The 25,800-nt window shown below is 37.7% G+C and overlaps 4 protein-coding genes and 1 long non-coding RNA gene across 5 annotated transcripts; 3 read left to right on the forward strand and 2 right to left on the reverse strand.

Annotated features, from left to right (window-relative positions):
- Positions 1–1,766: 1,766 nt before the first annotated feature.
- On the forward strand, positions 1,767–2,567 carry LOC119984751. The gene is made up of 2 exons (XR_005464966.1): positions 1,767–1,877; positions 1,951–2,567. It is a non-coding gene; the product is annotated as an uncharacterized LOC119984751 (long non-coding RNA).
- Positions 2,568–3,139: 572 nt separating this feature from the next.
- Positions 3,140–4,608, reverse strand: LOC119984514 (glucuronoxylan 4-O-methyltransferase 3-like). Its single transcript, XM_038828502.1, has one exon. It carries the CDS (start codon positions 4,437–4,439, stop codon positions 3,270–3,272), a length of 1,170 nt encoding a protein of 389 aa, XP_038684430.1. The 5' UTR covers positions 4,440–4,608; the 3' UTR covers positions 3,140–3,269.
- Positions 4,609–7,214: 2,606 nt separating this feature from the next.
- On the forward strand, positions 7,215–10,129 carry LOC119983776. Its single transcript, XM_038827504.1, has 3 exons — positions 7,215–7,476; positions 8,666–8,780; positions 9,752–10,129. The coding sequence occupies exons 1-3, from the start codon at positions 7,249–7,251 to the stop codon at positions 9,826–9,828; spliced, it is 420 nt and encodes a 139-aa protein (XP_038683432.1). The 5' UTR covers positions 7,215–7,248; the 3' UTR covers positions 9,829–10,129.
- Positions 10,130–10,594: 465 nt separating this feature from the next.
- LOC119983534 (elongator complex protein 3) lies at positions 10,595–14,749 on the forward strand. The gene is made up of 9 exons (XM_038827197.1): positions 10,595–11,121; positions 11,435–11,504; positions 11,619–11,791; positions 12,360–12,534; positions 12,867–13,033; positions 13,199–13,418; positions 13,503–13,607; positions 14,197–14,349; positions 14,496–14,749. The coding sequence occupies exons 1-9, from the start codon at positions 10,661–10,663 to the stop codon at positions 14,652–14,654; spliced, it is 1,683 nt and encodes a 560-aa protein (XP_038683125.1). The 5' UTR covers positions 10,595–10,660; the 3' UTR covers positions 14,655–14,749.
- A 445-nt stretch (positions 14,750–15,194) lies between these two features.
- Positions 15,195–24,904, reverse strand: LOC119983293 (suppressor of mec-8 and unc-52 protein homolog 1). The gene is made up of 17 exons (XM_038826954.1): positions 24,774–24,904; positions 24,627–24,687; positions 24,328–24,538; positions 23,697–23,849; positions 22,871–22,919; positions 22,406–22,489; positions 21,454–21,557; positions 20,812–20,898; positions 20,659–20,712; positions 19,589–19,684; positions 18,731–18,858; positions 18,352–18,478; positions 18,094–18,153; positions 17,433–17,540; positions 16,340–16,440; positions 15,640–15,691; positions 15,195–15,539 (listed from the first exon to the last, which is right to left on the reverse strand). The coding sequence occupies exons 2-17, from the start codon at positions 24,650–24,652 to the stop codon at positions 15,441–15,443; spliced, it is 1,539 nt and encodes a 512-aa protein (XP_038682882.1). The 5' UTR covers positions 24,653–24,687; positions 24,774–24,904; the 3' UTR covers positions 15,195–15,440.
- Positions 24,905–25,800: the final 896 nt, after the last annotated feature.

Genomic DNA, 25,800 nt, shown 5'->3' on the forward strand with positions numbered 1-25,800 from the left:
TCAAAAAAAGGCCTGAGGCAATCTTATGGGCCCAATCTGAATTGACACCATGGTCCAAACCCATATTGTATTTTCATATTTTTTTGAAGTGTTAACACCAATCAATGTCACCCAAATTAACTATACTATGACCAAACATTAAAAAATTGTTCAAAATATTTAAAAAAACACCTCAATAGATGCAAAGTACTTATCAAATAAGATTATACTTAAAGCATGATCCCTACTTGTAAGAAATTCAAACTACATATAGTCATATATATAACGTGTTAGGTGTTTACAAAGCTAATGTCCAACTACCATAACATCTTACCACTAATTTTAAAATCTATCCGCAAAATTTTTGTGTCCATTGTCAGCCTCACTTATCAAACTCGTAGGCACAAAAGTTTCCCACTTGATGACAGGGTAAGTTGGATCAAGCTCAACGAGTGACAGCAATGATATTGCTCAAAGTGATAATCGAACCTGAGACTTTCTGAGGCCATATAGTTTGGCCCAAGAGAGATTCACCACTAGACTTTGCGAGATAATTAAACAAATACAAGTATAACCCATTTGTTAATTTGGTCTTATTTTAATGTGATTAAATTATGGTATCTAATAATCACCATCATGAGGTGCAGATAAACACATTTTACTTGTAGAATTTGTCAACAATTTCATCAAATCAAAGTTAATAGATTTCGAAAGCATATGTTTAGTCAACACAGAAAAAGGTAAAACAATAGTAGAGGGCAGAGAAGTAACCCCACAAAACTGAGTCTTGAGACACAAGTGATGCATTGAACATGTTTGGCAGTCTGTTTCAACTGCGTTCAGTTGCACCGCACCTCACAGCACCACAGTTTTTTGTGACACGCCAAACAACTTTTGCGTTCCAACTCACCTCACAGCACCACAGTTTTTTACCTCACAGCACCTCACCACACCTCACAGTACTCCCAAACGCTTACAATATATGTTGAATTGTCCTAGGTAATCAAATTAGGTCAATTATTTTATTTTAGATTAATGTACATGGTAAATGTTAAGTGATTTCATATTAATATTATTAGTCATCTAATATAATCGTAATTTAGATACGCCAAACGCACCTCACAGCACCACACCACAGTTTTAAAAATGATACGCCAAACAGTTTTTTGCGTTCCAACTCACCTCACAGCACCACAATTTTTTACCTCACAGCACCTCACCACACCTCACAGCAGTTGACAGCACTCCCAAACAGGCCCAATGAAGGTGTGCCAAATATGGATTTATAGGTGTGAAGGGTATGACTCAGAAAAAGGAGGTTAGTTGGAAATAGTAAAGTTGCAACTTTGGGTTAAACTCCTCCCACAAGCAAAGAAAAGAAGAATGAAGACATGGTACCAACAGAGCATGACTTTTGTTTAGAAAGGAAGTGATGAGATAACCACTCGGGTAATAATTTAATTAGTGAATTTCTCCGAAGGTAAATCATATGTACTCAAGAGGTATTAAGTTTGATTTTCACTGAGAGTAGTACATTTGTGACCACGTACTGGGTTTTGGCCCGATTTACCATGTCGTCAGGTGAGAAATTTATGTGCGAGCAGACTTAACAGCTCGAGTTTAGGTCTATATCGGATGTTTAAAGAACAAACTTGTATGGCGTCGACATATGTTAACAAGAAAGAAGAAGTTTTGGAGTTGGAGCATGTAAACACAAATTAAGGTGTACAAGCGACCCTTTAAAATCGCCCCCTTGAACCTCAAATTATTTCCAACTTTTCACCTAACAAATTAGGACCAAAACCCATCAAACCCACTTCTCTAAATGGGGTGGCTTCGCTCACTCATCTCCCCATTGAAGAAGCTTTGGGATCGTCTTCACTCTGCCCACCAAAAGCGTAATCCCAGTCTCTGCTTTTCTGATTCATCTAACATGTTGTTTGTGTATAATGTCTATGATCAATCTTGCAGGGACAGGGATATATATTCTGTACAAAGACGTGAAGTCATGTCCGTGTGAAGATGTGCATGTTCTATGGTCGATTCTGGTTGAATCACACCCGCCGTCTTCGCGGCCGCGGAAATGACGCAGCCAGTCTCCCCCTTGTGAAGACCTTAATTTTATCTCTCTGCGTTCTGCACATAATACCAATAACTAGCCTCCCTGTCTCAAATCTTCTTCTTCTTCTTCTTCTTCTGTGTAAGTACAGTGTCAATACTTGCCATTCTTGGCTTCTTGTATAACAGATACAGACATTAGACATAAATGGTTTGGTTCAGACTCCCAACATTTTCCTTCTTTCAACCCTGTTTTCACGATTGATACAGAGCAGCAATTCATGGTGGGGAGGCAGAGGGTGTTTGGATGACTAGTGTCAAACTATGCTTACAACATGATTTATATTGCGTTTGTAACCTCACCATGTTTTTGAAAGGCACTATGTGCTTCAGAGATGTGAACACAAAAATGCCACCCAACCCAGAAAAAACTTACCAGCGATATAAATTTGCTTCATTGATAAGTCTTTTCCTGTATTTGGACCTTATTTGAAGGGATATGTGCTTCAACTAAACATGCACTTCTAGTATCTCTTTTAACTCCTCGAGCCGATCATCATTCTAAGAGAAATCTACATGCCATCGATATTGTCCGTTTTAGGTTATTCGGTTCCTGTTGATACATCGAGTCCATACGACTTTGTTTCTTCTTAGTTCAGCTATTGCAGGCCGAAGCCCAACTCATTGGGCACAAAAAAACCATTATGGACATATAAGGGATGAGCTTACCCATATATAACAATGGTTGGGACTTACCCAACCGATGTGGTATTTATGTTCTTAACCCATTCAACGGACATAGAGCTGTCAAAAGAATCCCATTTAAGGTCAATAGAAAAAAAAACACATTTGAGTGATAATCTAGTGGTAAATCTTTTTAGGGTCAAATTGTATGAATTCGAAAGGTTATGAGTTCAATTCACATCGAGAGCAATACCCTTATGACCCAACTTACCATATTATTAAGTGAAAATTTTCTATTCGGGTGACTTGATGACCCAAGTTTAGACTTTTATCGAATGTTCCAAGAATAAATTTGTATGGTATCGTTATTTGTTAAAAAAAAAAGACAAAAGACAATAATTCCAATAACAAGAAGATAAATCAAAAACTATTTTCCCCATTAATCGAAATTTTCGCCACCCATGTTTCTTAATTCTTATTCATATCTGTCAATAAAAAATTACAATAAGAAACAACCAGAATCCAAAAAAAAAAACAGAGAGAAAACTTCAAGGGCAAAACGGTCTACCCAAGCGAGCCCTGTGACTAGGAATATTGAAGTGCCTAATTCTTCCTTCTTGTTCTACCAAGTACCCTTCACAGAGAAATGCCTTCGAAAACTTGTCCTCAACAGGTCTATCAACATCATGAACAAACACATCCGTCTCTCCATCCTCTCTGTTCCGAGCCATTAACCCTGCTGTGTAGATCGCACTCATCCTCCCTGGAGCCTCATCATGGAACCCAGTTGGCGCATCCACCATGATCAAGTCCCATTCAATGTCATATATGTCGCTAGGGAACCCTGTGAGTGAAAGTCTACACTTTGAGAATCTTGGGTCGCTCACCTTTTTACAATCCTCTGCCATTCCAATCTCCATCAATTGCTCTGATTGGTGAACCTTCGTGTCATACTCTACATGGTATGCCTCCAAATTGGGTAATTTCTCCTTGATTTGGCCGATCCAGGCCTTGTCTTCTTCAAGGAACACAGTCCGTCCACCGTGATTGAGAGATGTCCACATTAGGCTGTCATGGCCTAGACCAAATACCAAGAAGTTGCATGGTGATTTCTTTTCAAGGACTCTAAGCGAGACCGAGATTTCTTTGAGGGTTTGTTGTGGGGTTATGTTGGTTGTTGCATAGTGGACAAGAGCATTGGCTAGTGAAGGTGGGGTTTTTGTGCAAGTTGGGATTAATGGAGGAGATGGGCAATCTTGCGTTGATGATGATGATGATGATGATGATGATTCTGGTTCAAGATCAGGAGGATTTGATGAATTTGAAATGTGGGTTTCTGTGATTGTTGATGGTTTTTGCTTGGGAGATGCAAAAGTGGACCACAGAATCAAGAAGAGAAGGAATAGAAAGAAGAAGAAGATCACTATGGACTTGAGATTGATAAAGGATCTAGCTTTGTGCCTCAACATTTCCTCTGCTTTCTGGATTTTGAATCTGATTTCTGAGACTCTAAAAAGAGAGGAAAAAGTTTTTGGAAGTGTTGGGTATGTGATGCTGATTATGTCATGTCTATATGTATATACATCTGAAGGTTGAGGAAGAGTAGAGACAGGGTATCGTTTGGTGCTTGACTTTGTTAAGATAGAAAATGAAAGCCGTTGTGACACTTGTATAGTGGTTAGGATGTGCATATAATACATATGTGGAATCGATCTCATAGTCGAGTTCCATGGTAAGAAACCTTGTACTAAGAAATCAAAGAGAGGGTGTTCAAGGTCCACATTTGATCATCACATTGGGGAAGCCATGATGAGGCCTTGCATTGTCATTGATGGAGGAAGCTGGTGGCTTTAATCTAATCATTGTTTCTTTTTCGGTTCTAGTTTTTCTCCTGTCTTGAAAATGAAGCAACTAACTAACATGTTTGATATGGACAAGAAAGCTACCTCAAAACCAAAGATGATGCTGTTGTTAGAAAATGATTGGGTAATGCAATTTTTGGTCCCTCGAAGAGTTGTCAATTTCTAAATCAGTCATTGACACATTCTAATTTGGGAATGCCTCATCAACAATTTGACTATCCGAATAGTCAAAAATTTACCCGAATGTGCATATTGAAATAATTTTCAATTTTAGATTCTCAAGTTAGAACGTTTGAATATTCGATAAACCTAGTCAAATTTTTAGTAACCAAAAATTGCATTATCAAAAACAATTGTTGTTGGCGGGTTTGGTAGGGTTTTCATTTGTTTATTTTTTCCCTTCATAATTGAAGAGGCATAGGAGTTGGGTGATTCCATGATTCTTCTTATGATTAAGTAATGTTTTTGGCTTTTTTGCTTCACATGAACGTGCCAGCTTCAACATAATCAAGGGCCTAATCAAGGTCCTCGAGGAGTCGAAGATTGGGATATTTATATATTGGGTGGTTGCGTTGTCTTGTTTAATTGCTTTTGGAGTCTGGTGTTATGTTGAGGTATTGGGAGTCTTATTTGAATCCTGGCTTTCTCTCTTTATTGGAGTTTACCATATAAGGGGAGTCCTGTGTGGACCAACTCTTGTTCTTGGGTGGGTTTAGGTAAAAAAAAAAATTTATATTGATTAAGGTAGAATATTAAAAATAGAAAAAAAAATAGTAAAAGTAACGGGATTTCGACTCTAAACGAGATAAGGGGTTACTAGAACTTTTGCTAACTGAAAATTTTGACACATTTTAACTCCGTCACTCAAACGTGTCAATCTAATGCTCCAATGTTTAAAATCCTTCCAATATGATCACTCGGACATTTGACATTCTTCGAGCAAAACCTATTGATGTGGCATCAAAAATTAAATAAAGTGCAAAGGTAGCACTAAAAATTCAAATAAGTAAATTGTATTATTTAAATGCATTATCACACATCACATAGTGGTTCAACATATTCTTGCTCATTCTCCACCATCTAGACCAGATGCCTTAACCCTAACTCCTCTTCTTTCTTTCTTTCCCTCCATCGTCTTAACTCCTCCTCATTCCTCTATCTCTAATTTACTTTCTTCTCCGTCTTCTCAATCACTCTCTTGTCATTCCTCTTCACCGATCGCACCAATCCCATTACAGTCCTTTCGTACTTCTGTCGACCTAATTTTCTAGCCAAGTTCTCTAAAATCCACAACCGCACAAAAGCCAAGCCAATGGTCTTAAAACTCAAAAACTTGCCCATACCAACTCTCAAGATTCCCAATGGTCGGAGGCTCCCTCAACAATTCCCCATTCAATCAAAAAGTGGGTTGTCGTTTTATCGATGCCCAGCTCCGACTCAGAGTGGACTCCCGTTGTCTGAATAGTGCTTCAACACGAGCTTTTTGCACACTCAACGAATCTCCTCCGTCATACAGTCACGTCGAAGAGAGAGAACCAAGAGTGGGTTTTGTTGTGGTGAAGTTGGAGATGAATGAAGATGTGGTGCTAATATTCGTCCATGGCAGTATAAAAATTGTTGTAGTTGATTTTTATATGCAAGGTATGTTGACTGCCTGGTAAAAAATGTTACCGGGTGATTATATTGTAACGATTTCGAATATTTGATTGACTAAACTGACACATTTGAATTTTGGGTGTAGGGTTTATCATGGATCGATTTTATCGATTAACTGATAATAAACCATCAATCAACCTACACAGTCAGGTCGATAATTTCATCCGATCCATGTAGACATGGGTCGGATGGTGGTTGTCAATATATTCAAAAGTCGGTTGAACGATAATTATCGATCAATCGACTTTCTGACTTTCATAATTAAATATTAAAGTATTTGTTAATTGTTATCTATTACGGACCCAAACTAGGTTAAGCCCAAAGATTTACTCATCCCAAAACCCAAAGGATACCCAAGCCCAAACTACACCAACTCTCAACAATTCCAAAACCCAAATATTTACCCATCCCAAAGCGCAAATCATTTTTTTTTTTTTGAAAAGAAAGACTTCAGTAAGAAGAAGAGAAATTACATTCAGAGAGATATGAGTTCATGAGACTCATAGGGACACTACAAATCGAGATTCATTTGAAGATAAACGACCCAACAAGGCTAGACCATTAGCCCAAAGCCCAAACCAACTAATCAAGGTAAAGTGCATAATAAACAAAAAGGTCGGATTTATCCATTTCCCGACCCATCAATCGACCAACAATGTCGGTTGGTAACCATTACCTAACCCATAAAATTGGGTAAAGTAAATGGTTTTGTATTTTAATCAAAGTCGGTTGATCGGGTTGGTTGGATTATCGGTCGATAATCAACCAACCTGACCCATGGTAAACCCTATTTAGGTGACCAAGTTGGAACATACTAAATCTTTCAATTACCAAAATTTTATTAACCCGTGGAATAAGATCGTACTCCTCCTGAATTGGATTGTGTTATACGCGCAACCAATCATTCGAAAACCTTATCGCAAATGACAAAAAAAACCCTATATCTTCTCTACTTTCGAATGGTTGAATACGAGATAAAAAAAAAAAAACAGAGCAGCATTAGCACACGATGGGGAAGACGAAGAAGGAGCTGATGTCGAAGGCCCCGTGGAGGGGAGATGACGGAGAAGAGGAAAATACGTTCAAGGACGCCAAACTTAGTGCCACCAACCAGCCCGGTTCCACCCCTGTTATGCACGTCCCTGGCAAGAAGAATAAGAAGAAGCCAGTAGACGACGAGGAGGATGACTTGGAGATTGATCCTGAACTCCGTTATAGCTTCCAACGCAACTTCCAGGTTCCTTTTCTCTTGTTCTATTGTAATTAATTGATTGAGAGTAGTTGCTCGATTTCATGTTCGTTATACTTTTGAGTTCAGTTCAGGGAAACTGTTCTGACACATGTACTGCCTCGGAAAATCAATAATGGAACGCGGATGAAAACTAGGGCTTAGGCTTATTTTGGTTCTGGCGTATTCCACTTTGAGTGAAAAACCCCTTCTTTTTTGAACAGGTAGTGAAAATCCCCTGTATAAGTTGTAACCTAAATACGAATTTAGAATTGGCATTAGGGTTCTAGTTTCCCTGAAGGAATTTAAGGATTCCCTGAAGGAATTTAAGGATTAGTAACTCAACTCCATTGTTTATTCCAGTTGACTTGAAATTATACACAAGGCAATGGAAATAGCATTCCTACCACAATACTTGTGAACCAAAGGGAGCTTCAGAGTTTCGAAATAAGTCTTCCCAAGTGTTTAATTGTGAGCTGAATGGGATCTTTTGTCTAAAGCATTTGTAATTGTGGTGATACATTTGATTCATGAGGTGGTTGCCTGTACAATGGCATCATTGCTGCAATGAATGATATACACGTTGAATCAAAAGTAGATAATTCATTAAATTTATACTTGTTTTGGTCAAGATATTCTCATTAGATGGACAAACTGGGGTGAATTTCCATTTGAAAATTGTTTCGGGAGACGCGTCCAGGATTGGAATTGAGACTCTTTTGAGATAATTTCCTTGTCTTTAAGATATGCTGATGTGAGGTTCCGTAAGCACCATTCTGAAAGTTTAATAAAAGTGGGATCTTTGCGATAATAGTCAGTAGCGTTCTTTGCTGCCAGTTCTAGTGAATTACTATGGAAAAAAGCTTGTTGAAATTTCCCTTGTTTCCTTTTTCTTTCAGTTATTGTTCAAACATTTGCCTTAAGACTTTTTAACATCTTCCTACGAGTTTTGGCAAAGTAAGCACACACACCATAGCTTTGTGAAATGGCTCATTTTATGTGTGTGTGAATATCAAATTCTTTGCTTCTGGTTTTCTGCTGTGCATTGTGATTCACAGGTTCTGTGGTGGAAATTGCATTTATCTTTCAAGCATGGCTATCATAGTTTAACTTGGTTCTTGACTTGATTTATTCTTTTGTGCTCATATTTTCTATATCTTTTTTTTGTCTTGAATTTGTTTCTTTCTTGCACTTACAGTTTCTTCAAAGAGTATTTAGCATTGACACAATTGTCAAACCTCTTCCGCCTGCCATGGCCTACAATGCTTCCCGCAACCTGAACTTCTTCACTCGTATTTTCACACAATTCTTTGGTAGGTTCATTTTCTTTCTCCTTTTCTTTTTTGTTCAAGGTGGAGGATGCTATGAAGTTGAAAAATGATTCAATATATAGAGGTGTACATTCCTGATCTAATTTTGTAACAAAAATCAAATGTTTACAAGAAATTGTTTGTTTTGGCACCTCAGATTTTTTTTGACCCAAAAGCACCCTACAAACTCATGTCTAAGTCCTCCATATATAGTTCTGTGTCGTTCACCACGTATCCAATGGAGGATTGGAGTATCACACTTTTCCTCAATAATAACCAACTAGGCAAGTCCGGTCAGGCTAGCTTTAGCTCTCACCTGATTCCTCTAATGTGCACGTGGGGAGTGGGGAGATATTTGTGCATTTAGCTACTTTTCCTTAGTAATAATCAACTAGGCATACCAGATCAAGCAACCTTTAGCTCTCACTTCATTCCTCTCAATATGCAAGTGGGAAGACATTTGTGCATTTACCTACTCTATTTAGTGATAACCAACTAGGCAAGCTAGATCAAGCTACCTTTAGCTCTCCTTTAATTCCTCTCAATGTGCAGTTGAGAGACATTTATGCATTTAGCTCTTGCCTGCATAGACATGCGCATGTGTGGGGTGCACAAATGTTCTCATACTGGGAGAGGGACACATATACCCTCCCTCAAAACACAAACATAAATTTCGTTCACACACACATGGACACTTTCGAAATATTTCATGAGATTCTCAGTTTTGCACCAAGTGCTTGACTTCATTAGAATAAAATTTGAAATTTGACTTCCTATCTGTTGAGCATTTACGCATGATTCATCAGTTTGATTTTGATTTCTTGGTGATACAATTGCAGTTTGTTCACAGGGGAAAAACTGTTCATGGCGTCAAATCCCCTTTTCCCTGTCCCTTTGACTAGATAAACAAATATTTTGTTGTTCATTTTTGGTTGTAGATAATGGATTGGATGTTGTGATTTATTGTATTGCAGATCCTGAAGGTATTGCTAATGCACAAAAAACCCTTGGGTTAGGACAGGAAGAGAGGGAACGTCGTGTCCGAGATTGAGTGGTGCATCTCTCCCTTGCAACCGTAATTTTCTCTGTAATTGTGTTTTGTTTATTCAGCTTGGAAAGATTTGTGGTGGATGTTTTATTTTCGCTTAAGATGAGATCTTGATGGGATAACTGCCTCATTCTTTTGGGCGGGTTTAAGTCATTTGGAACACGGGTTCTATACATGTATGCTCTCGTGTGCGCGGACATCCCCTTCTATGGGAAACTGGCAATTGCTTGCAAATTCTTATGTTTCCCCTTGTAAGCATTGTCATCTAAATAAGTATAATTGAGAGAAGCAAACTAAATCATCACCATTTGATTTGGAATAGTTGAAATGGTATTATCTCAGTGGTTTATTTCATCATGCCATTGGATGGTCTACGCATTTTAACAAAAATAATTTCGAAAACATGTTTGGTTGTATTTTTTACACGTTTGGTTGTCCATTTTAGAAGATATAATGAAAAAAAATAGAAAATCACTTGAAAAAACGGGGACTTGGATCGGGCCAGGCCTACCTAGATTATCGGGTTCAAATGAATAAATACATTTGAGTTTAAATTTTATACCAAGCCTGGTCCATGAACAGCATGATTAGCCTTTACCGTTTTAAAACCCTAAAGAATTGGGCCAATACGAAATACGGCCCAATCATCATAGCCTTACAAGAGTTTATGGACTCGGTAGGTTTTAAAACCCATTGGGCCAATTAGAATAATGGCCCAAACATTATTGGCATCTACGACTACGAGGGTTTAAGGACGCGTTCACACGAACTACCGTTACTCTAACGAGAAATCTTGCAAGTCGGTTCGTGCGCTCTCTCAAATCCGCTACCGTCGATGGCAACTACCGAGTCTAGAAAGCAGCCACGGCCGGGCAAGGGCGGGTTTCAGGCCCATGGACTGACGGAGGAGGAGGCTCGGGTTCGGGCTATCGCCGAGATCGTAGGCTCCATGGTGGAGCTCTCCCGCAACAACCAGACGGTCGACCTCAACGCCCTCAAGTCTGCCGCCTGCCGCAAGTACGGCCTTGCACGTGCACCTAAGCTGGTTGAGATGATCGCAGCCCTACCCGAGGCAGACCGTGAAGCCCTTCTTCCGAAGCTCCGTGCCAAGCCCGTCCGCACAGCCTCTGGCATCGCCGTCGTCGCAGTTATGTCCAAACCCCACCGGTGCCCTCACATTGCCACCACCGGAAACATTTGTGTGTACTGTCCAGGTGGGCCCGACTCGGATTTCGAGTACAGTACGCAGTCCTACACGGGATATGAACCCACCAGTATGCGAGCGATTCGAGCGCGGTATGGTTTCCCATGTACTGTTTTGTATATTTTTGTCCCCATATGAACAATTTGATTTGTTGTTTATTTGTTCGTGGATGCTGTGAACTGCTTCAAGTACAGTGTTGCTTTTGTTATCATAACTTATATTTACTTCTTGCGTGGAACCCATTTTAATCAGCTTCAGCAATCTTGATAGGGTTCATATCTACACACTTTTATAAGATTTTGCCTTTGTTGCCTTGCTATGTCCTTGTGAAAGTTATTCCAAAATATTAGATCCTTCACGTAGTCATGGCCTTCTAATTTACTTGTTATATATATCTGGTTTCAGTTATAATCCATATGTCCAGGCTAGAAGCAGGATTGATCAGCTGAAGCGTCTGGGTCATAGTGTTGATAAGGTATGGCATTCTTCACCTTTCAACTCAAAAAGTCGTTTTTCTGCAATTGCAATTATTAGAATTTATATGAACATCCACACCATTTCAATCGTACAATGGCGTTTGCGATTTCAGGTTGAGTTCATCTTGATGGGTGGTACCTTCATGTCATTGCCAGCTGATTACCGCGATTACTTTATAAGGAATCTTCATGATGCGTTGTCAGGTCATACTTCAGCAAATGTTGAGGAGGCAGTTGCCTACTCTGAGCATGGTGCAACAAAATGTATTGGCATGACAATTGAAACGTAAGCCACTGTTTCTTTGCAAAAGATCAAGATTCACTGTTTCTTTGCAAAAGATCAGGATTCCCAATTTCTCACGTTTGTAGAACATTGATTTTAGTTAAGTTGTGTTTTGTCGCTTGATTGTTTGACATTGTCTTTCTAAGATTGCTATTACCATTTTTCGAAACCTTTTCCCTCTACTTTTCTCTGGGAAATTAGCTAGGTAGGATTGAGTTTCTTAATTCTTCTAAACTTGTATACGAAAGAATATTAATGCAGGATTCGCTTCACTACTGTTTTTGGAGGGGCTGGGTAAATTTAGTGGCCAAACTTACATGGAATTGCTAGTTGGCTGATTTAAACTCACTTGCATATAGGAGGGTAGGTAAGAATTTATATTGAACACATCAATATTTATGTATGGGAACTCATGGTATATATTCATTTTTGAGTGTCAAAGCTGCTTGTACTTTCAGCTGGTTTGAAGGGTCAATATTCATGGCTCACGTTACTCATATTGGAAATTGTTTTGTTTCTGTTAGCTTTTTTTCTTTATCTTGTTGATAAAGAGTGCTTTATTGTTCTTCAGGAGGCCAGATTATTGCCTTGGACCTCATTTGCGGCAAATGCTTTCTTATGGTTGTACACGATTGGAGATTGGAGTTCAGAGTACTTACGAAGATGTTGCACGTGACACAAATAGGGGTCATACAGTAGCTGCGGTTGCTGATTGCTTTTGTTTGGCAAAGGATGCTGGTTTCAAGGTATCCTTGTCCCCTAATCCTCTTGCGTTACCTGTAGGTAGTGCTGAGTTTGGAAGCAGAGTTTTATTTTCTTTTGTTTCAATCATGTCATGCTCTTACTCATGGCGTATCAATTCTTTGAAAAAGTTTGTGTTGTGATTACATTACCTATGCCAATCAGATGTGGAGGCATACTTATTGAGATGCATATTGCTATAAGGAATTATATTTATTGATTATCTTTAGACTTTAATTTTGAGACACAATTAACATTGCAAAAATTGTTGCCTTGGATATGATCTGCACTTCCTGTTTGTCTTCTGGGTTGATAATTTTTCTTTGTTTTGTTCTAGGTTGTTGCTCATATGATGCCTGATCTTCCTAATGTTGGGGTTGAGAGAGACTTGGAAAGCTTTCGTGAATTTTTTGAAAGCCCTTTATTCAGAGCAGATGGGCTTAAAATATATCCTACCCTTGTCATTCGTGGAACTGGGCTTTATGAGCTTTGGAAAACTGGGAGGTATCTTGTTATTTGATTAAGTTCTCATCATTGCGGTTTTGAACGTGGTTTCTTGTGTTGTATCACTATTATGTGATCATTCTCTTGTTAAGCCTGTTGATTTCTTTTACATTTGCTGGCTGCTGCATGTTTAAGGGAAGATATTATAATTTTTGTGTTTTGCAGATATAGAAATTATCCACCTGAGCAACTTGTAGATATTGTAGCGAGAATATTAGCCATGGTACCCCCTTGGACTCGTGTTTATAGAGTTCAAAGGGATATTCCCATGCCTTTGGTTACGTCTGGGGTTGAGAAAGGAAATCTTCGAGAGCTAGCCCTAGCTCGAATGGATGACTTGGGCCTGAAATGTCGTGATGTCCGTACACGTGAGGCTGGAATCCAGGTGAATGAATAAACCATGTCCATTTAATAATGTTTTGTGCTATGAATTGGAAAAGTTGGTAATTGAGTAAATGTTTTTGATTAGGATATTCATCACAAAATCAAACCGGAAGAAGTTGAGCTTGTTCGCCGTGATTATACAGCTAACGAAGGTTGGGAATCATTTCTTTCATACGAGGATACACGTCAGGTAATAGGGATGCTCTCTACCTCTTCTTCTCCGGCCTTAATATGTTTTTATTTTGTCTGCGTGCTCATACTTGTGTGCCAAATTTTCTGTTTTTCTTAAAGTTAATTTGAAAGGAAGATTTTTTTAAATATCTTGGCTCGATTTTCCAAGGTGAAGGAGACATTAGTGAAGATGTAGCTAATAGTAAAAAAAAAAAGATGGGTGAAATGGTAGAGTGCATCCGAGGTTTTATACGACCAAGAGTTTCATTTAAAGTTGAAGTGAAAATTATATACGGCCCGCGATTATGTATGCTGACATATTTAAAAATTTTATGTAGCAGAAATACGAATGATTCTTTGGATGTGTGGCCACACGAGGGATGATAGGATAAGAAATGAGATTATTAGATCTAAAGTAGGAGTAGCACAAACTGGAGATAAGTTAAAAACTTAAAATTGTTTAAAATGGTATTGGTATGTACGATGTAGAGATGAATGTGGATTTAATTCTTTATTAGTTGTCTAGGGTAGCGTTGTTACTTAAAAGGGGTAATATATTTTGTGTTGCTTATCATGGTCTGCTCATAATTTGAACCTCTGCTGGACAGGATATTCTCGTTGGGTTGTTGCGCTTGAGAAAGTGTGGACGGAATGTTACTTGTCCTGAGCTTATGGGAAGGTGTTCTATCATTCGTGAACTCCATGTTTATGGAACTGCCGTTCCGGTTCATGGTCGAGATTCTGACAAGTTGCAACACCAGGTAAAGGAATACACTCTTAAACTAAGTATAAAGAAGATAAGAAAGACGAATTAAATGGAGAAGAAAGTGCAAATCACTCGTACTCTATTATCTGATGTGGTTGCTAGTTAGTGAATAACCTGCTTTTTTTCCCCCTCTTTCCGTAGGGATATGGCACACTTTTGATGGAAGAGGCAGAGCGAATTGCTTGCAGAGAGCATAGATCTACTAAAATAGCTGTTATTTCAGGTGTAGGAACTCGACACTATTATAGGAAATTGGGTTATGAGCTTGAAGGGCCTTACATGGTGAAATGCCTTGCATGAGAAGACTATTGTAATGAACACAATTTTGTAATGTATATTTTGGAATTATAAACTAGTCCTCCGTTTAATCGAATGGATGAGAGCATTACTTTTCATGGGTTTAGGCACGTATGGAGATGCCTCCCCCCCTCCCTTCACCAAATGCTCGAGTTTATTGTGTCTTCTAGTTGAAGGTGTTGTGATTTTATTTGTTTCAATACTTCGAAGACTCATGGCATATTGGAATTAGGGTTGTTACACCACCCTAAACAGGCTGAACTGGTTATGTCGCACATCGCTCGCCTAACTATTATGATTTATGCTATGATCTCAAGTCCCACATCAAAAATATAAAAATATGAGATTCTAAACCCTAAACCCTAAAATTCAAACCCCACGAGTTAGTTTTTGAGATGTTCTTCCAATATTCATATCAATTTAAAACATTGGTTATATCAAGGAAATGCAGTTGTGTTCATTCTATATATATATATATATATATATATATATATATATATATATGTAGAAACATGCATAATCCCCTTAATACAACTTCCGACATAAGATCAAATTGATTTTTAAATATCATAAATAAAGATTCACACAATAATAATTACTAATTAAATTAGTAAGCTGTACAAAACAAATGCAACAAAAATCTTGAACGATGAGAGAATTTTGCTGTTTTAATAAACATACAGGTGTACCCAATTTGACATTTTCACCTATCACAAGTCAGCATTACATTAGAACAAAACTAGAGATTAGAAGTGATCACCAATAAATATGACCAAAGAGAAGGCATGCTCAAGGCTTCCATAGTTTCATCGTGCTATCAGCACCGTAAGTAGCAAGGAGATTTCTATGGGGATGGTGATTGATGCCAATTACATCCTTTTCATGGACCTGCCAGTCCAAGAAAATTTATAAAAGTGAAAAAAAAAGACGGAAAAAGGAGAGAAAACCAACTCATGAACTTCCAGGATACATCAAGTACAAAACTTACCTTCATTAGATGCTCTAGTTTACCCGATTGGTAGCTGAAGCAGTACAAATTCCTGCAGATTATTCATAAATTTAGAGCCAACGATAAAAATCATAATACGGGCTAAAGCAGGCTAATATAGGGTCTAGAAGCGTATGAGTATATAGGCTCTAGAGGGGATGCCATTGCGTCCAACCGTTACCTAAGATGGGATATCATAGAAGATCCGAAAAAAATCAACATAAAAATACATCCAACTCAGGGACACACAAGACGGAAAACAATAGAGGCATATTATGGTGCTGGAAGCTATTTGCCTCATTGTAGAAGCTCTTGGAAACTGCAACTATTTGTCTTCAGGATAAAACAGGCAATGCTGATGATGGATAAGTCCAAGACTATACTCAGATTAGGCTTATTAGAAATTTGACTGCAAGTCCCCAAATTAGTTTAAGGACAGAGTCTATGCAGTCACACGATGAGGTAGAAACACCACAGCATTAGTCAACCCGGGAATCAATTCAACAACACTACACATTCAAAAACAACTACAATCTGATATCACACAAGATAATGTAAGCAAGAAAATGAACCTCCCGTAATTTTTTTTGAGATGTAAAACTTGCCAAAACACTTGCCAAAATTATAATGACATCATTACCATATATAGAACAAAATGAAAATTACATCTTGTATAGATAGCAAAGCACTCGAGCAATACCTGTCTTCACCAACACAGTAGATCCATTCTCCTTTTGGTGATACACAAGCTGCAGCAAAATCTCCACCTTCTCTCTTACCAGATGAGAAGCTCTTAACAACCTACAACATGATCAATCACTTTAAGGTCACTTTATAAAGAAAACATCTTAACCAATTACTCCGAAAATGGACTCAAAAAGACAGGTCAATTTAAGGTCACTTTATAAACAAGGTCACCTAGGCACAAGCAGTAAGCAGTGAAGTAAGCTGGAGTTTGTTTAAAGGTTAGGGCAGGTAAGGTGACTATAGAATTCACAAAAAGTAAGCCAACTTCAAAGTCATAACACAAAACAACCCTTTCAATTAAAATGTCCATATAAATTTTTTAGGCAAAGCAACTGTTGATGACTGGGAATTGTGTTTCCATGACCATCCGTCCATCCCACCCTCTGTGTTTTCCCTTTTCTTCCCCAAGCTCAGTAGAAACGTAAAAATATGACCTAATCAATCTATGTGGATAGGTATCAAGCAATGGAAACTATTTACACAGAAGTAGAGTCACTGATTTTTTGGGACTAGTTTAGTTTGACTATCAGAAATGGAGACGCCAAACATACTTTGATGGACATGGAGCAAGCAGATGGTAGACTTCGACCCCCCAACTTGAGATGGTAAGAGCCTCCATCTATTACCTAATTAGAGGAACAGTTTTCTTTTACCTTCTATTGGATGAGCTCATGATCCTATGGAACTTACTTTTTGGTGTTGATTTCCCTAAGTTGTTACTTGTTACCTACAGCTAGATACTATTGCATTGGTGGTACAAATTCAACCACACCATCACAAAATAATCAGAACGATACTTGCAACTATTTTTTTCCTAGAAGAAAGCCAAAGTTTGTGTCTCAAGGATATGCGTCAGTTAGAAAGGCATCCAGACATAAAACAACAATAATGTAATCAAATAACTGCATCAAAACAACTGCAAAGGGCTCAAATTCCAACTTAACACCACAAGAAGGGTATAATGACAATCTCCACAAATTTGGTCAATTAGGAACCACAAATATGAACAGCACGTTCTTTTCCTAAATTGTGTCAACAATAGATACCTGCCCTTGAAGTGTCATGATGTATATCGATGAAGTCCTATTACAAACAACAATATGTTCTGTGTTCTTGGGGAAAAGATGAACAGAGTTCACCGAAGCATCACCTCCCTGATAGTCCAGAGGCAAAAAAAAAAAGCCAGATTATGCAAAAGTCCCACCAACGCAAACAAGGTAAAGGTAAACAACATCCTGCACAAGGCTCCTGCAGTGGGCAAGGTCGGGGACAGACAAAAGGATACAAAAACAACGAAAAATAGTTATAAGAGCCTGTATGGTTGAGATAATGGTCAAATAAATCATATCGAAAAACATAATAAACAAAAAAAATATATATATACTTCCATTACTCTTCAACCAATTTCACATTTCGAGTTCAAAATAGATCACTACCAAAATAACTTACAATGAATCTGGATATAAGAATATGAAAGTAACCTTAAGCCTAGTAATGTAGAAAGAGAGAGCTGACTTCATTTTGTTTTCTACTATAACCATTTTCCAATATTATAAAAATTGGAAAGTCGGATCAGCAAAAAAATTGGAAGAAAAAATCTCTCCACCTTTTGGTAGCCACTTTTTATGTATTCAAGTTTTGATATGGACCAAACAGACCCCAATTAGTTTATCTCATAAACAAGGCAAATGATATGGGGAAAGATACCCTCAGAGGAGGTGGCGGCTTAAACGTATGCAGGCAGTCAGTAGTCTTCACGTCCCACACCTGAGAAACACAAAACACGATGTATCATGCACAAAGCAAGAAGCTATCACCTAATGGGTACAACATTAAAATTACAATTAGCCTGATGGAATGAGATTGAGAGACTCTGGGATCAATCATGAACTTGTAGGGCTTGGATTTGAATCTTGCCTGAGGAGGAGGAAATAAACATTAAAATACAATACACAAATTACTTACCTTGACAGTACAATCACTGGAAGCAGTAATAACACGACCTCCATCACTTGTAAAGATGGCATTATTGACATATGAGGAATGGCCACGGAATTCTTTCAACACCTTCCCAGACTTTAAGCCATGGATTCTACATAAAATGCCACATGGATTTTCAATATCTTTGCAACAAAAAAAAGATATCAATTTCATATCCATAGTCTTGTCAAACAAATCATAGCTGAAGAAAGTACATGCATGCTCCAAGTTCAGACCAGAAAAAAAGGAAAAGAAATGAACACCAAAGATGATAGCGATGAAGGTATATCTGAACTACAATTGAAATAGTTTTATGTGTTGCAAAGTAAAAGCAAGAAGAATGGACCAAGAAACTAAATAAAACCTTGCTGTGGTGTCAAAGGATGCACTAAGTAACTGGCTTCCATCTCGAGAGAAGGCAAGACTTGTTACACCCTGAGAATGTGCTCGTTCAAGACGACGCAAGCATTGACCAGTCCTTATACGCCAAACCTGAATTTATCAAATATAAATGAAAAGGGGTTTCGCCCAGCTTAAGACTTCAAAGTCAAATTGAATCAGATTCATCAACAATGTGTGGTAGTATTTTAAGTAATAAACATTTTTAAGTATAACTTTACTTGTCATCATTTACTATATAAGCATGACTAAGTTCATACATGGATCGGACCATAACACAAGTGCAAAGGGTCTTAATATGGTCCTACTAATATAAAAATGGGTTTTATGTGTGGGTTCATGTTTGGTTGGTTATAGTGAACAAACAATTGAACCTACCCGATTAAAAGGCCCACAATAGACTATAAGCCACATTGCCAGAGCACTGTCATAACGTCAGTGGAAAAGTTCAAGAAGTTAAAAGCATAAGATAAATTCTCCGTGAGAATGTTTTTGGAAGTTTTTTTTGAGTGGGAAATGTTTTGGATATCATAAACCAAACGGGGATAAAAAGGATCCTTCGCATATCTAGGAAAGAGGAAATACAATACTATATCGACTTATCTATCCCTTCAAAAAGAGCCAAAACAGCTGGCATAGGTACAAAGAATCTGAACAGGAGAGTGATCTATGCAGGTCATCTCATATTCGATTTTTTAAATTACTGTCCATCACATAAGGATGTGGAATCAAGCGAATAGCATAGTAATAAGAAGACAACTAAATCCCAAGTGGTGGCGGAGGGGGGGGGGGTACTTTACTGGCACACAAAGTTCAGACTTACTTTGATCTTCCCATCTTGTGACCCAGATGCAAGCATCTCTGAATCTCTGCTAAAATCAACACAGAGGATGGCATCATCATGCATCATGAATGTTTCCTGCAATAGTTATAGAATGTAGTATATTCAGACGATAGCAGAGACATTCATTTATTTTGAGGATGTCGAAAGTCTTCAAGATTGGGCCTCATTGGATCCACCTTGTAGAGTTCAGGGAGTCGGTTATGGTCCAATTACTGCAAAGCTTAATGTAATAGAAATGGCAGCAAGACCCTATCTGTTAGAGACTTAGAGCAGTCCCTTTTTTTTATTTGTTTGATAAGAAAAAATTTTATTAACAGCACCGGGGGGGTGCAACCCATAGAAGTCAAGTCAGCAAAACAAATCAAGGTATAAGCCTCTCAAAAATATTGGAACAAGTTCCAGTCAAACAAAGCTTAAGATTTGAGAGCCAACTATCCAAAAAAACCCTAAGCGGGCACTCTTTGTCCTGGAAAAATTAAAATCCTAGAGTTACGCTCTTTCCAAATTAACCAGCATGTGATTTGAAGAATTGTGAACAAAAAATTTTGCTTGGCCTTGTTGGAAGCAAGAAAGTTCGAAGATGCAACCTCTGAGGTCAAGTTACCACAAGGAACCCAATCAACCTCCACTTAGAACAGTCCTTTAAAAGGAAGGTAAGACTTTACATCAATGAAGTAGAACTCCTTTTTCCTTTTTGAGAAATATTTAGGGATATGATGTATACTTTAGGCCAAGATATGATAGCTATAGAAATTCATTATTAACTGTGTGCTTTCAGTATCAAAGAAGAAAGGCCAACCCCCAACAAACGGATTGCAACTAAAATTAACCTTTAACATGCAGTAATCAACGTTACTATGAAACTCAAGACCCCATTCAAAAAGGGGGCAGCAGGGTAGGAATTCCAATAAAATTAATTATCCAAACAGAAAGGAAGGTATGGATGAGCTTGACAGATTTCCCCAGTTCAAAGCAATCTTTTATTCTCTGGGAGATGAATAATGCTATTATTAATAAGAAACTAAAAGTTCAGAATTAAGAGAACTCACATCTGCCTGGTACTGTAGATCCTTTTTCAGCTTTCCACTAATGTAATCCCAGACCTGCAGCAGTCACAAAGTCAATAAACATCTTGTTTGAGCTTTATCAACAACAACTAAAACGTTATTGGAAAATTTTCCATTCCAATTTTCTAATGGTACCTCAATAAATCCATCAACAGAACAAGACACGAGAAACTGCCCATCTGGCGAGAATCGAGCACATTCTGCATGACTTTTTGTCCCAAACTACGGCAGAACAACAACAGACCACAGTAAGAAATTAAGTGCCACCATAAAAAATTAACAATAATAATAAAAATTAGAAGTGCTATAAACTCAAAACGAATTTCAAGTGAAGACACGTTTTGACATCCTTATAACTGCTAACAAAATTTTACAAAAAATGAAATTATGAAAGAAACCCGATTGTGTTTAATTTTTAAAAATCCAAATTTCCACCCGAGAATAAATCCACAATATCTAAACCTGAACATAAAAAGAAAGGTGACAAGACAATCAATGCATGGCTGCAAACCCGAAAACTAAATGAATGGTAATAACACGACTAACAAAATACATGTCATATGCGAATCAAAATTGGGAATGCTGGAGAACAGGAGAAGAGAACAATACCCAAAATAACATCATAAAGTTGACATCTACAGACAACTAACTACAAAAAAAACCCAAAGCAATAAGTTGAAGTGTATCTGAAACATTTTTTCCTTCTGTGAGGAGAACTTTGCAAACATTTTGCACACCAAGAAGGAATAATGAATAATCAATTTCTGTACATCTCACCTTAATCGTGTGAGCAAGATTTGTTGGATACATGTCATCTACATCTTGTTTCATAGCAGCTGTTCCTCTAAATAAGTCAAACTGGGTTCCAGGGGGAAGCAACCCTGAAAGAGCCAAGTAAAGATGCTTCACCAAAAGATATAATATAACCATACAACAAGCATGAGTGAAGGTCAACAGAAGAACTAGCCTTTTCTAGGTACAGCAAGGCATATGCATAGCATTAATGGCAATTTCATTAATAGAAAGAGATAAAATAGACGAGCAAGCATGATGGAAATAAATTTATTGTCATATTATGTGTGTTGGGAGTTATTGTAGAAAAAACATAGCTATTCTAAAATAGGTTTTGACTCCCATTTAAGACCTCATGGCATCTTTTCAAGATATTAGTTCATAAAGTCAAATTGCTATATAATCTTTTTTTTTTTGAATAGTAAAAAAAGTTCAGATTGCTCAAGGTCAAATATAATGGTGTATGTATTGAGGTTTTCTTTAATTTTAGATGGTTGGATATATTGGAACTTTTCTTCAACTTTTTAAGAAATAGGTAGTCCCTGAGTCTTACTAACAATTTACGATTTTCTAGGGTCAAACACCAGTCAAAATTGCTGTTCTACTTGAGGTATACGGTCAGACCTTACCCCCACATAATATTTGAAGAGACTATTTGTAGGAATTGAACCTATGACTTCTAGGTTGAACCCCAGCAACTCTAACATCAATTTAGCATTGATGTTCTATAATTTGAAGTATGCAACTGTTTGAACGATTCTTGTAGTCCACAAAGGGATACAGAAAATGGAGATGTACGGTCGGTCCAAATGTCATGATTTTCAAAAGAAACTTCAAATGTGATGCAAAAATGAATCTCCTTTCAATTCTTTTGAGAAAAACTTTAATGCCAAAATTCACTAGTATCAAAGATTCAAAAGCATTAGCAAACACTTACCCTGGTGCTGCTGCCACTTAAGAGCTTGACCAATCAGAGCCATTAAACGAGAAGGTGGCACAACACTAACTTCAGTAGCAATAGCTGAATGAAAAAGAGAGCAATGTATTAGGAAAAAAAGTAGAAATGTAAGGAATAGATACTTGATAATCCATACAGCAAGAGCACTTTCGGCCAGGAGACCCTGGTTCAAGTTCCTGTGCCAAGAAAACACCCGTGTTTTCAGCAATGCTTGGGTGAGCTGCGCGAAGCATAGGGTAACCTTTCCCTTGTTTCGGAAAAAATATTTATACAACAAAAATATTCAAATTTCTTGTCTATCAATTATCTAAAGGTTACGTAGCCTTTTATTGAATCTTTTTCTCTCCTGTCTAAATTTGTTTGCTAGATTTTATCTAGCAGAATTTATTAATCTACAACCTTTTAAGCAAGGTAATCAAAACTATTGAAGGAAAGTACAAAAACCTTGGGCAATTTGTGCACGACGTTTCTCTTTTGTTGATTCATGGTAAACCTGCCAAGAAGACAGATTCATAAATCTTAACAAAAACGACAATTTAGTTCAATCGAATCAAAACAGGTATATAGACAGAAACTTAGAAGGTACCCAACTCAACAACTTTAGCTTTGTATCAACTCTTTCAATAAGATTTGTTTTGCAAACTGTTGATATTTACTATTCTGGAGATAAATAATGTGGTAAGCTGAATATAAAATTACTGCACCCAAAGTTGATAAAAGTTTCACATCATGACTCAGAAACATGAGAACAAATTTTAGGCAAACACCACTTGATATCCTCTCATTCCTACTCTTGCGTCACCTTTTTTCATCAATCCTTTTGACACAGCACATATCCGTATTCCATACAAGCTGAGATACAGGCACCCCGACAATTTGCATTTTCAAAAGATGTTCCCTCAAACGTTCTTTTTTCACTTCTTGCTTGATTGTCAGCCTAGGATATTTCACAGAAAGCTCCGCTCTATATATTGATATGTCAAGGCCAAGATTGGGACACTTAATATACTTGCTGAAGGAACCAATCATCAATGGCCTGAAAGAAATTAATTACTTATATTCTCGCCTTTTTCCTTTTTTACCCATTCACACCAATGGGTGTGGCATACTGGCATGCTTGCAAGTTGCACCACGACTATGGTATACAGATACTATTGCTAAGGAGTTGGATTGGCCTCCATGAACATCCAAAATCTCAAAACCTCTTAACTTTTTCCACTTTAAATCATTTTAAACATGCACAACCACAAAAAAAAAATAGCTTTCTAACCTCATGTGGATCAAAGTAAGTTTTAACTAGGAGATGCTCTAGTCGCAAGTATCGCTCAGGTTGCTCCTGCTTCATGACACCCATCACCTGAGTTTGCCTTAAAATTGCTCGTGCTGTGTCCAACTCACGAAGTTCAATCATTTCTAACACAATCTGCAAAACTCATAAGGATACGAAGAAAGAAAAATTCATAGCAAATCCACACAAATAAAGTCAATAAAATATATATATATATATATATATATTGTAAAAATAAAAAAGAAGAAAAATGATGAGGGAGCAGAGCTCTCATAGAAACGACACAATAAGGAAAATAAAAATGCGTTGAAGCATATCATCAAAAGCTCAGTGAAAACTTAAAAAAATTCAAGCACTTTACATATGAACAGACATAGAATAAATACTGTGTAGATTGTGTAGTACGAATACTTCCCCTCCCAAATTAATAAAAACAAACAAACAAAGACATCACATGGAAGAAAGCTAGATACAATTCTATAAAAGTAAGAAATATCTAAGTTAAATTTAAATTTCTTATAATGAAAATCAAAATAGCAACAGAAGAGGCAATTTTATTGAAATTTCTCATGATGAAAATCAAAATAGCAAAAAAAAAAATTGTTGTCCATACCTGCTCATACAAATCCTCTAATATGTTCCTGGGAAGCTTGAGCTGAGCCACTTGGGGCAGTATCGCATCCCACCTTCCACTGTTGATGTCAGCCACAAATGTCTCAATGCTATCCACAGTATTCAGTGAGACCTGGCACTCATTCTGTAAGGTCTGGAAAGTCTGCTGCAGAGAGTTCTCCTTGCAAAATTGCAGCACAATCTTTATCACACTGAAGCCAACCAAACAAACAGTGATAAATAACCTTGCAAAAATCCAACTTTCCATCAAAGCTAATTTGCTAAGAAAAACGAACTTACTCCCGAGCCTCAATTTCTAAGGTCATCTTTGCTGCTAGACAGATTGATCTAACACCGCGCGCTGCAAAGCATTACACATATTCAAACCCTAAGAAGTACCGTAACTGAAAATACAATAGCAATAACGTTTTGTGTTTTCTCCAGTACCTGCAAGGATTAGGGTTGCCGAAAGAAACCAAAGCCGGGGTGAATCCTCGTTGAATACCAGAATCAACTGCGCAGTCTGCGTGTAGCTGAGGGAAGGGAGACGAAGCGTTTAGCCTTTACGGGTGGGATTTGTCTGAGTTGGGTTTTAGTAGCCCAAAAACTATATACGGATGGGCCTCAGGGCCCAAAAATGTTAACATGGGCGCTAGCCCAAGCCTCATGAAATTACGGTAGCCCATCTCACTTTCAATTGGAATTTGAAACTGGGCTCAGCCATCTGGCCCATTTCGTTTTGGCCCACCTCACTTTCAATTCAAATTTCATATTAAATCGTTGCTCGTAGTTTGTATTAAGAGACGAGTGAGTCGTTGATTGAACGATAATCACTTCGTATATAAGGGACTCATCCGTCCATTAGGGTGTGAATTCGAGTCCTACCCCCTCCCCAAATCCTTGACTTCAAAAACAAAAAATTTGTATTCGGAGAACTCAAATTCAATTTGGCTTGTAAAGTGATAATCGTTGAGCAAATGTTTCTTGAAGAAACATTTTAAGCTGGCCCACTCGATATCTTCATAGTATGAGAGTCATGAGGGAGCTAGTAATCTTAACCTCCAAGTCTTAGCTCTTATGACATACACTCGTAGTCGTAGAGCTTACCACTTCTAAAGGGCTAAAACCACCTAACACAAGGAGTCACTGGGGGCGTGTCGTAATGTTAGTACACTAGGCCCCGTTCAAGTAGTATCACTAGTATTTAGCTTAACGGATCAAACGATATATTTTTTGTTATAAACAAAAATCAAATTGAATGTGAAACAATAAATAGCAATTCGTTGGTAAACTCTAAACATTTGACGTTTTCAATCGCGATTAATTTGATTTTTTGTGCCAAACAAAAAGTATTGTTGATTTGTTAGACTTAATACTACACATTTATGATTTTTTTAACAATAAAAAATGATCTTGAAAGGGGATACATCACTACAACAGACCTCGAACACCTTAGGATTGCAAGCCCACAAAA

This window comes from Tripterygium wilfordii, chromosome 18 (assembly GCF_013401445.1).
Source record: "Tripterygium wilfordii isolate XIE 37 chromosome 18, ASM1340144v1, whole genome shotgun sequence".
NCBI classification, from domain to species: domain Eukaryota; kingdom Viridiplantae; phylum Streptophyta; class Magnoliopsida; order Celastrales; family Celastraceae; genus Tripterygium; species Tripterygium wilfordii.